The sequence below is a fragment of the Papaver somniferum genome, chromosome 5 (assembly GCF_003573695.1).
Source record: "Papaver somniferum cultivar HN1 chromosome 5, ASM357369v1, whole genome shotgun sequence".
In the NCBI taxonomy this organism is placed as follows: domain Eukaryota; kingdom Viridiplantae; phylum Streptophyta; class Magnoliopsida; order Ranunculales; family Papaveraceae; genus Papaver; species Papaver somniferum.
In genome coordinates, this window is record NC_039362.1 from 76,302,582 (window position 1) to 76,314,354 (window position 11,773).

Consider the following 11,773-nt stretch of genomic DNA (forward strand, 5'->3'; position numbering starts at 1 on the left):
TAAGTGAAGTCTTTCAGTCATAAACCTAATTGTATTTCTCAGGAGAAACCTAGGTTCATAGAAGACAACTCTAGCAAATAAATATGACATGAAAGTGTCAGGGATTGAATTTCCTGGTTTGTCTGAGTCTCTTTATTTATGGATTTTCAAAACTATGGTTGCTTAGAATTCAAGCTTACATAACTTGAGATTCAAGCGAACACTTTCTCTGTTTAGATAAAACTCTTGTTCGGAATTCATGTAAGCATGTGAGAAGTTTATCTTAAAATCACATAGAAGAATATACATATGAAACCCGTGTTTTTGGATAGCATTTTTCGAACCTAAAACCGGTAAAATTTAACCCGTTTAGTGTTGGGTGCGTATTTCTGAAATTGGGTGTTCATAATTAAATTTAAGTAATAGTTGCAAATCCATTCTCATAAATCTCACGTGTGGTACAGAAAGACCTAGTCAATTTCTCTCACTTTTATTTATAATTAGGGTTATTAAAATATATATTTTGTCTTTTTCCAAAACCCTAAAAGAAAAGTTTATGTCTTTCATTCCTCTACTCCATCTTCATTCTTTTACTAAAAAAATAAAAATATACTCCCTCCGTTCCGATTTAGTTGTTGTTTTAGGGTTTCTTTTTTGTTTCAAATTAGATGATAGTTTTAGTTTTTTTTCCCAATTTTCACTAATATGCCCCTGCATTGGAATCACATCAGAGAATTAATTCTCATAGTAATCAACAAAGAAAAAATTACTTCTCATTGTAATCTACTCCATGGAGAATATATACTCTATGTTGGTTGGTTCTTCATTTATCATCTCTTCATCTTCTGCTTCAACAAAAGAAAGTTCATCTTCTTCTTTTCAAACACCATGGATGAGGATATGCTAGATTATCTACTGTCTTTGGCTTACACTCTTCTACGATATTATCAAGTTACTCCATATGGTCGACCAACAAGAAGAGTGAGTGGAGAGATTGATGTAAATTTGCCGCCAAGAGGAGATGGTTTTGAGAATACGGCACAGGCTCGTCAACAAGTAACTGATGAGATGTTGAAGATATATTTACCCAATTTTTTTTATTAAGAAACACCTAATACCTCCCCGATCTTTGTTTTTTCTTTTTGCTTGGGTTTTTTCTTCCTACTAAGTCTTATAGCTCTGTATCCATGACTGTTTGTATGGCGTTTAGCTGCTGTTTTGGTTGCTAATATTATCAATAGTATCCTTTCTTTATTGATAAAAAAAAAATGCCTGACACTTTACAGTTTTCTAGTTTTTCTTTTCATAACTCTATGTCCATAATTTTCTTTTGTACTGTACATGGTAAAAACGGTTTCAAGCAAAATGCTTCTTTTCTTGTGGTGCACGAGAAGCTTGTGAAGACACATCTTTTCTCATTTTTACTTTCCAGGTGAGACGTTATTGTCCGTAGGTTGGGGAAATGAAACTGTGGTAGGGAAAATTGGAACAAACAGTTAAGAATATTGCACATCTATTTTTATTTTTATTTTTTCTTCTTTGGAGTAAATGAGCACTAGATGTAAATGATAACTTCTGCCTTTTAGTTCAGGGTATCTTCATTTGTGTTCATGATATTTTTAACATGCATATGTCTAGTTTATTTTCTTCTGCTAGTTTCAACTTCGTTGGTACTTCCTCCACTAGCAATTTGAAATATCATATTTTCTCTCTCAAGCTTCTTGTGTGTTTTGTCTTGTTAATTGACTGAGAACCTCATCTACTATTAGTGTAAAAGAAATGCCTGCCCCGTTCTTCTTAAGATAACTGCTTTATTGTTCCCAATGCTCTCCTCTTCCCACTGCTCTCTTGTCAGTACAACACAGGTACGCTGCAGTTCACTGCAGAGACGAAACCATAGAGCTTCATGACGAAATTCTGAAAGTGGACAGTGTCTATAACCCAAAACACTAAGACTGATTGACATTACAGCAATTTACTGGCCCAAAACTAAGACTACGCGACATTTAAAGACATAAATACTGCAAAGCAGAAGAGAATGCTACTGCACATTCTCAAAGTAGACAATGCTACTGCATATTTTTTTCTACTGCACATTCTCTTCTGCTTTGCATTAGACAAAGTAGACAATGCTACTGAACATTCTCAAAGTAGACAAAGTAGACAATGCTACTGCACATTCTCAAAGTAGACAATGCTACTGCACAAACTAGAGAATGCTACTGCACATTTTTTTTCTGTGTTCACTATATTTGGACCCAATTAAAATATTGATGTTTTGTGCACTGCAGTAAGCAATCAACAAATCTAGCTCATTCTTTTCTTCATTTTTGTCAGAACAACAACTACGTGTTCTACAGTATTTGCACTATTTATGTAGCAAAGAATTAGCAGAGGAAAAAACAGGTTATTGCAGTACATAAATAACCCATTAAACCTTACTTCAACCACATTTTGAGTACAACATTGCCTGACTCGATTACATTACTGCAAATTAATGAAAACAAATCCGGCAACTCTAACACACTAAGCATCAAAATAAAACTACTGCACTCATAACCTGACACTAAACTTGAACCCATCATACTTCTGGATTAAGATTTTCATTAATATTTTCACTTCTGGATTCCAAACTTGAGCCCACCATGTTTCGTTCAAGAGTGGACCAGAATTCAGGCATCCTGTTAAGTTCCACCAATACGTCGTGAAGCAAAGCACTATCCGCTTCAATTCTCATTGGAAGATTACCTTCACGCTCTAACTTGTCCTTCCCGATGTGCGGCAAAACAAAACGGATTTCTCCACGAGCTTTCATAACCTCCAACATGCATAATTGGTGGGTCAAGAAGACCTTATTGATAATGCGTGGTTCCATATCGTTGTAAGCCTTTTCTACCGCGACAATAAGCTCATCAATGTTATTCATTCTCTGACGATGTTGTATACTCTGAAGTGTATTGAAGTAGCCGAGGTCCAAAGTGTTCATATCTGGACTATTTGGAGGTTGATTCTTCAGTTGAATATCGAACCCGTCGATTGATGCCGCATTCTTAAATTTTTCGTCATCCTTCGAAATATGAGGCTTCGCGTTATCTTGTTGAATATAAATGGTACGTGTATTCCCGGTAGGCCATTTAACACGAATTTCCGGTAGGACTTTGTCGATTAAAAACTCCATTGAAACCTTTTTATCAACTGGATCAATCGGTTTGGTTTCAAGTGTACCGGCTTTCCTATTCTTACTGTTTCTTGCTGCCGGCACTTTTTTAACCATTGCCCATATGCCAATTTTTCCATCAAAAATTAGATTCCCTGAGGAATCATATTGCGGACGTGCAACTGCAGCTGTAAACATAATCTTAGGAAAAAATCTCTTGTTTTGACACTCACGATGAGGTTTGGGTTCATCGGGAAGAAGATAATATCTCTGCGATATTTTTGTCATGTTAAACCACTTTTCATCAATATGTACATAATCGAACATATCCTTAAACATTGGTTTAGAATTAAAAGTACTTGTATCAAGCATGTCAATACAATAGTTTAACCTCTTTATTTTTCCATCGTCATTCAAAGCTGGTCTTACTGCACTTGTGTGTGGCTTGACTTTGCCTTCTTTTATCCTCCTATGCAATGTTGTTGTTGACATCTCTATCTCTGCCGCTAATGTGCGAATACAAGTACGGCGATTCAATGGAACTGCCAGTACCCTGTCTCTATCGATTTCCACACGTTTGCGACCAACTCTTGTTGGCTTCCTAGAAGATACATCAGCAGGCATGTTTGAGTTATGATTTTCTTTTGATCGATTCCAAATACGAGAAACAGTTGAAACAGACATCTTGAATATACCAGCAACTCTTGGTATGGAACCTCTTTTAACTCTTCCATTATTGCTATGGGTTAACAGATATTGATAGATACCTAAACGTTCATCATTTTTGAATTCTCTTGATGCTCTTATTATTGGATTATTAAGAACCATGCCGTCATATCTTGGTACTGCCTCTTCATCACTAGTATTGGATGCTACTTCTTCATCACTCGTTTCTTCAACATCAGAATTTGATAAAGAAAGGTAAGCTTGAGTATTTTCCATGGAAGTATCCATTCTAAAGGGAAGAGGAAAAAATGAACATAAGGAATTGGAAGAGATGAAAGAATAATTTGGGTTTATAAACAAATTGAAAAGAACAGGAGCGAAATAATTTTGGTTAAGAAAATTTAAATTTTGAATAAGTTTTCAAGTGACGCTTCATTCTTCACCTGTGTAATTTTAGGAATTGGATTTGGAGGGAATATTTGGTCCAATCAAAATCCTTGTAGGAATATTTGGTCCAATCAAAATCTTTGGAGGGAATATTTTTCTCTGATCAGGAGAGAGTATTTGGCTTATCCACTTTCATTTGATTGATTCTAGAATTGGAGGGAATATTTGGTTAAATCAAAACCAAAGATTTGGATACATACTCAGTTGTACATCCCAAGATTAAGGTTTATCCAAGATTATGCACGTTGGCTAAGGTTTATCCAAGATTAAAAAAGCCAAAAATTAGCCTCGCAACATTGTCTTGGTGCATACGCTGCTGAGCTCTCCGTTACAGATTTTCCAGGAGCAATAAATAAATTAGGAACAACCAAGTTGGTCTTACGGGATTGAGAGATTTCATATTTTCAAGAAACACAAACCTAGGTCATTTAATTGTTTAATTAGGAATTAATATGGGTATTTTAGGAAAGATTTTCCTCTCTTTGTTATTTCTTAATATCCGTGAAAACTCCTAAAACAGCAACTAAATCGGAACGGAGGGAGTATATATATATATATATATATATACTCCCTCCGTTCCATTTTAGATGACGTTATAGGAATTTTCACGCAAATTAAGGAATAGAGAGATATTAAAATTTTCCATCAATGTTCTTCAAAAAAGTCTTTAAACATTAATTGTTATTAGTGCATTTAAAAATAAATTTATAGTTCCAAGACAAAAAGTAAGGATATTGTTGGTAGTTTTTTGGAAAAATATGAAACCTTCAAGTATTGTGGAACAAAAAAATAACTCTAAAATATCATCTAAAGTGGAACAGAGGGAGTATATATATATATTGTATATATATTACTCCATTGATTTTTTGGGGAGCGTGTTGGTGAATCAAGTTTATGGATTGCTATTTTAAGATAGGGGTTTCTCATAATACAAACTAAAACCTATTTTAGCATTACATTGTTGTTCATTTTCAATTAATTGATTTTAGTATTATATATTTGTTGATTTGAGGTTAATTGATTTGGTGTTCAGATTAAATTATTTTACTTCTACGAGATCTGTATTTACAATGTGATTTTTAGTGGCCGGTTTCACCTATACCAACAGCCTAGTGTCCTTTCTCTCCGTTCAAAACTTACTCTATATGTTTCTTAGGGCTTGTTCGATTTCTCTCCGATCGTGGCCATTTAAACTGGGTTTAGTTTTCTCACTGATACCGTCAAAAACGGGTCTGCATATTGTCTCTCGATTTCCGTGACTTCACTATGTAAAACAAAGCTAATAAGATTTCTTTAACCATGGAATGATATAAAGAAAGCATATGCCTCTCCATATTGCAACTTACGGATCCGTTTGTTTATAATTTATTTTGTCTTATCATTAATTAAAAGAAAATTATAAAATATAAGCCTCCTGTAACTTTTTACAACAAAAGCCAAAAAGGAAATGTTCTTTAATCCACCAATGGAGTTTTCTCCCTACTAACCTTGTCCTTCTACTCTTGTACTCAACATGCATACCAAATGCCCATATTCTTATAGTTTTAGTTTGGTTTATAATAAAACAAAGTGAAAGAAGTCCAACAGTCCCAGTGAATTTAATTAGTTTATGTACTCTTTGCATCTGTATTGTCTTTAGATGGACATTATCTGAACATACACTATACCCGTCCAAACATCTTAAACTTCTGACCGAGTTTTATAGATACCCATTAGGATTTATAAAATGATTTTGTATTCCAATGGCTCGATGCATAGAGCATTTGTTTTAGTTCTTATTCAAACCGTCTAATTTTTAAGGATTTCATTTCTGGAGGATTTACTAATGCACTGTTTTTATTGGCGTGGATATTGTATGTGTTGACTGTTACAATTAATTTTGTTAATGCATTGCTATTGAGTTTTGAGTTTGGAGAGGCGGTAAATGTTTTGTGCTTATGGATGATTTTTGGCTTTGGGTATAAATGCATTTCATTTATTTCAATTTCTATATATTCTAAATAGATGCATCGGTTAAATTTCACGAATTTTGGACATGTTTGGCATTTATGCGCGGGTCTAATATTTAGAAATGAATAATGGAACTACATATCTCTCTGCTGCTGAAATGTCAGATTTTTATGGCATCCCACCACTGGTGGCAATCTTGGGAAGACTGTTCGGGGAACAGTATGGTTTGTTTACCGGAATAACTCTGACAATTAGATTAAGAATCTCGAATTTTAGATTGAAGATTTTGAGTAAGGAAATGTTGATTATTTGTGGCTGAGAATAGCGTAAGGATTATTGCAAGTAAGAAAATGTTGATTATTTGTGGCTGAGAATAGCGTAAGTATTATTGCAAATTTTTATGCATGATTTTAATTATCGCATCTGCTGCATTTGGTTGATTTCGTTGCACTCTATTATTTTTTGAAACTTCCTACTGGGCTGTGGTTTGCTCACCCATTTCCTCCATTTCCACAGAGAATGAAGAAAGACTAGCCGCAAAAGAAACTAATATGTATCACGGAGATTTGGGTATTGCGTTTTGGATTTTTTCGAGATGTTGGTCTGTTTCAATTTTATACTTTGATTTTGCAATTAGTATTTTATATTTTCTTTTGTAATTTTAAAAGTAATATTATATTTCATCTAAAATTTATTTGAGTTTGAGTTTGAATTTAAAAATTTTATTTTTATTTTTAAATTATTTTAGAACGAAAAATCTGGTCCTTCCTGAGTTGCGATCCGTAAATTTGGGTTGCTAGCTGGACCGGACCCGACCCAAAAGGTCGAATCCGTGTTCGCTGGAAACCCGAAAATACGGGCTGTCACAATACACCATGGTTCGGGTACCGGAACCGTGTATAATGATAGTTCTTGGAAAATATGCTTTTTGAACTTGTAAGAAATATCATGTTCATTTAAACACTTAAGAATTGAATCATGATGCACAACACAAAGTGATTTAGTGATTAATGATGCCTTAGAGGTGTTTATGAGAGTCGTAGTAATACTAAACATATTTGGGAAAATAGTCTATTAACATCTGCTTGATTCATATTAGGTAGGTATGTGAAATTAAATGATACGCGTATTCATAACAAATTTGTGATTCAAAGACCGACAGTACGCGTACTAGGTACGCATACCGCTAGACCATTCACGATTTTAGATCATTTACAGTACGCGCACTGTACACGTTCACGAATCCAGAACCTTGATTCTGGAACCTCAGATATCCATGGTATGCGTACTAGGTACGTGTACCTATCTTGAGTCCAGATTTCAGTAAATTCTTGAAACTCTCTTTTGATGTTTTGAAACACTTCCAAAAGCATAGTTATAAAAAAAATATCATTGCTTGTGTTAGAGCACTGGTCGGTCGAACTCACAAGCGCTGCTATCTCAAGCTTGTTGTCAAGTTTAATTGCCAAAACTATAAGTCTTGATTTCTAGTCTACTTATAGATAAGTCTCGAATTAGGATAGAAAGTGTAGTTGGGCATTAGACTTCACGGCGTTTATCGATTAAAGACGAAGAACTACTAAGGGGAGCTTGTGAAACTTCATCAACAAAAGGCATGTGGAGACTTGAACTCATCTATCACTCAAAATTTTATCTATTCTATCTCCTATTTGAGACAAAAGTCGTATAGCTATATAGACTTCGATTATACACATTTGATATTTCGAGCTGAGTTTAACTCGCTTACATATTTCTCGAAATATGAGTTAGTAAGCTTTCGCTTTAACCAAGTTCATCTTATACTCTTGTCGAAAGTCAAAGATTATCATATGAAAATCGTCTGGTAACATCTTACATGATTTGTGTGATACAGTCATTTGATGTAGACTCGGAATGTTTCGTATTGATTATTTTAATAACTTGAAAATCGCTTTGATGCTAATAGTTAGTGAAAAAAACTATTGTCATCCTCTAAGAAAGTTTCAAGGATTGAAATAGAGTTTAGAACAAATGGATTTAAGCATAGTATGCGTACTTGCATATATGTAATCCATGTCCGGGAACCATGGTATGCATACCCGTATACGTACTTGTTGGTTTTGAGAAAGTCTGGGAACCTGGTAGGCAAACCAGTACGCGTACTGGCGTAAGGTTCAGTCCGGGAATTTCTGCTGAGTTTGGATGGTATGCATACCAGTTCGCATACTGGCGAAACCCAAACTTGGTCCGGCTACTTAGGTACGCATACCCGTATGCATACCTAAGTGGATGATGTTCTAAAATCGGTGTTTTAATGAACTAATACATTTATATAATAAGGAATGCAATGTTTTGCAAATCGTGGATATAATGTTCATGAATCGATTCGAGTGAATCAAAATCGATTTTGCTTCAATTGTGTCTTGTATACTTCTATGAGAATATAAACAATTGAACAACCCTAGAACTAGTTTCATTTGAGTCATTTGAACTAGTTATGGTTAAGATGAATAAGGTTGATATGAAAGTGTTCATATGGCTAACTTCGGTTAACTATTGTTGAGCCAACAAGGTGTACACGTTTAGGTACGGTTACTCATATCTAAATGAAGGTACATTTCATTTGTGTGTAACAAGCTAAGTTCGATCTAACGGTTGAAAGATACTAGCTTGAGTCTAATCAGGTTTTCATCTAACGGTGAATATTGGATGCTTTGTCACCAAGGTAATATTGATTGCAAACCCTGATTTGAAGACTATATAAAGGATAAACTCTATCAAATGGGAAACCTAATCCTCATACCTCTTGTGTGATACTAGTTGCGACTAGAGTCGATTCTCCTTTAACCTGAGGTTTTTCACGAAACCCTGTAGGTTAACAACTTAAAGACTTCATTGGGATTGTGAATGCAGACCCAACTATTTTCTCTGTAGTTGCGTGATCTGATCTTGCTGTTTCTATCGTGATTCAGTACCATCTTCTCTAAGATTGACTCGAGATTTAATCTTCGATAGGCAAGATAAAAAGTAGTCACAAACATCTTCGTCTCATCGTTTGTGATTCCACAATATCTTGTTTCGCTACCATACCATTAAGATTATTGTGAGGTGATTGATATTTCTAGGTTGTTCTTCGGGAATATAAGTCCGGTATATCAATTGGTTTCTGTTCACCTTGATTTATCAAAATACGGAACAAAACTCATAGGTTTATCTGTGGGAGACAGATTTATCTATACAATAGACTTTTCTGTGTGAGACAGATTTGTTTATCAAGTCTTCGACTTTGGGTCGTAGCAACTCTTAGTTGTGGGTGCGATCAGCTAAGGGAATCAAGTGTGTAATGTCCTGCTGGGATTCAGAGACGTAAGGAGCACAACTGTACCTTGATCAGTGTGAGATTGGTTAGGGCTCAACTACATTCTAGTCTGAAGTTAACTTGGAGTAGGCTAGTGTCTGTAGTGGCTTAATACAGTGTGGTGTTCAAATCTGGACTAGGTCTCGGGGTTTTTCTGCATTTGCGGTTTCCTCGTTAACAAAAGTTCTGGTGTCTGTGTTATTTCTTTTTCGCATTATATTTTGTTATATAATAGAAATATCACAGGTTGTGTGTAGTTCAATCAATTAGAGAATCCAACCTTTGGTTGTTGATTATATTGATTGACACTTGAACATTGGTCTTTGGTACCGTTCAAGTTGTTTCACATAATAATCAGGCTCACAGATTTCTATCTGTTTGATTTGTTGATTACATTGTGAAACAGAGATACAACTCTTGGATATATATCCATTGATTGAGTCTGACTGACTAGTTGATTCTCTTGGAATTATGTTGGAGTTTGTCCATACAGATTGCTAAGCGAAATACTGGGTGTGGTTGTTAGACCCGCCCTTTTTCAATTGGTAACAGAGCAGGCAAACACGTTCAAGACCTCATAAGTCTGTGTTTGTAGTAATCTGACTCTATGAACATTAGTGTTATCTCAATAAATACACCACCAGATTCAGGGATTTCAGAATTCTCTTCCATGACTGATTTAATAAAATATGTTGAAGAAATTATATCTAAACCTCCACCAGGTTTAAAATCTCTTAAAGTGTTTTCAGGGCTTGAAAAGAAGCTTGAGAGTTTATCTCTTGATGTTGAGTCATACCTCCAGAAAGAGCAAGAATATCTTGATAAGCTAAATCAAGTTATGATGAATAATTTTCATGTTGAGGTTGATATTGATCTTCTTATCAGTAAGGATAATCCTTCTCCTTCTTGTATCCCAGAAGACAAACTGGATATAATACAAGAAGTATCTAAACCTCATCTATCAGTCAATTTCACCTCTGAATTTGACTCATTTCATCAGTCAAACCTTGATACACCTTCTCAAGATAATGGTATTGCCCTCCTTTGTGAGAAAGTCAGGATGTCTCTTCCTATCAAAAGAGTTTCCCTGTGCAGTACTAAATATTATTTGCAGAGACTGTGTGTTATAAGTTGTAAACGAATAAATCAGGAACACAAATTATCATGTGCTCTTTTTAATTTCTTTGGAAAACTTGTAAAAACAGTCCCTTGGGTTTCACTCAATACTGTAAGATGTAAGAGTTGTTGGAAAGAAACTTTTTCTTGGTGCCATGGTGAGCAAGATATTGTTAACCTCAACACAACCTGATTGTGTTGGAAGTGCATCCTCACCAAGAAATGTCCTGCTATGTATACAGTGAGGGAAGCACAAGAATTGGGGCGCACATGTTGCGTTAGGTATGATTTTGAATCTTTGGTAAGGCTGTACAATTCAATTGGATTCTTCTAAAAGGCATGTCTCTAAACTTGAGCAAGATTTGTGTTTTTATCATTTGCTTAAAGTACTTATAATGATCCTTTTACCTTTCTTATCCTTCATATCTACCTAACTTGATTTGTGTTTAAGGTTCTTAAACGTTTAGGTTTGAAAATAGTAGTTCGGGATGTTTGGACTTCATGGTACACATACAAGGTATGCATACCATCATTTAAAATCAAAATACAGATATTTTAGTTCGCAAACTCGTTTGCATACTGCTCCAGGTCATGAAAATTCGTTTCCAAACCGGTATGCATACTGGCCTTTAGACGTCGATATTCGGTAAACTTGTTTTGGCCATAACTTCTTCGTCCGAACTCGGAATGACCTCATTATTGTTGCATTCTCTTTCTATTTAAATTATATTCAAAATGAAGATAAGAATTCTTGAATTTGGATGATTTAAGATTGGTATTTGTCTCGTCTCTTGTTTTTGAGTGTTTTGCTCCGTTTCGTCACACTCGTTCCACTTCTCTCGGACTAGGGCACTTGGATTCTTGGAGTACTACTTTTATAAGCTCATTTGTAGCTTTTAAAAGAATGTTGTTGGTGAATCAAAAAGAAGGAAGTTCAAGAATGGGCAGTATTACGCATTGCTATGGGATTCTTGAATGTTCACAATCATCTTATGTAAACTACGGTGCATGGTCATTAATGACTTTGTATGTTCTTCTTTGTTAAGAAATTTTTTTTATATGCCTTTGGTAGCTATTCTTGGTGTAAATCCGTGTGAAAAAGATTGATTCTACCCTTTAAA

The 11,773-nt window shown here is 35.0% G+C and overlaps 1 protein-coding gene across 1 annotated transcript; it reads right to left on the reverse strand.

Annotated features, from left to right (window-relative positions):
• Positions 1-2,560: 2,560 nt before the first annotated feature.
• On the reverse strand, positions 2,561-4,090 carry LOC113279201. The gene has a single exon (XM_026527901.1). The coding sequence runs from the start codon at positions 4,088-4,090 to the stop codon at positions 2,561-2,563; it is 1,530 nt and encodes a 509-aa protein (XP_026383686.1).
• Between the last annotated feature and the right edge of the window lie 7,683 nt (positions 4,091-11,773).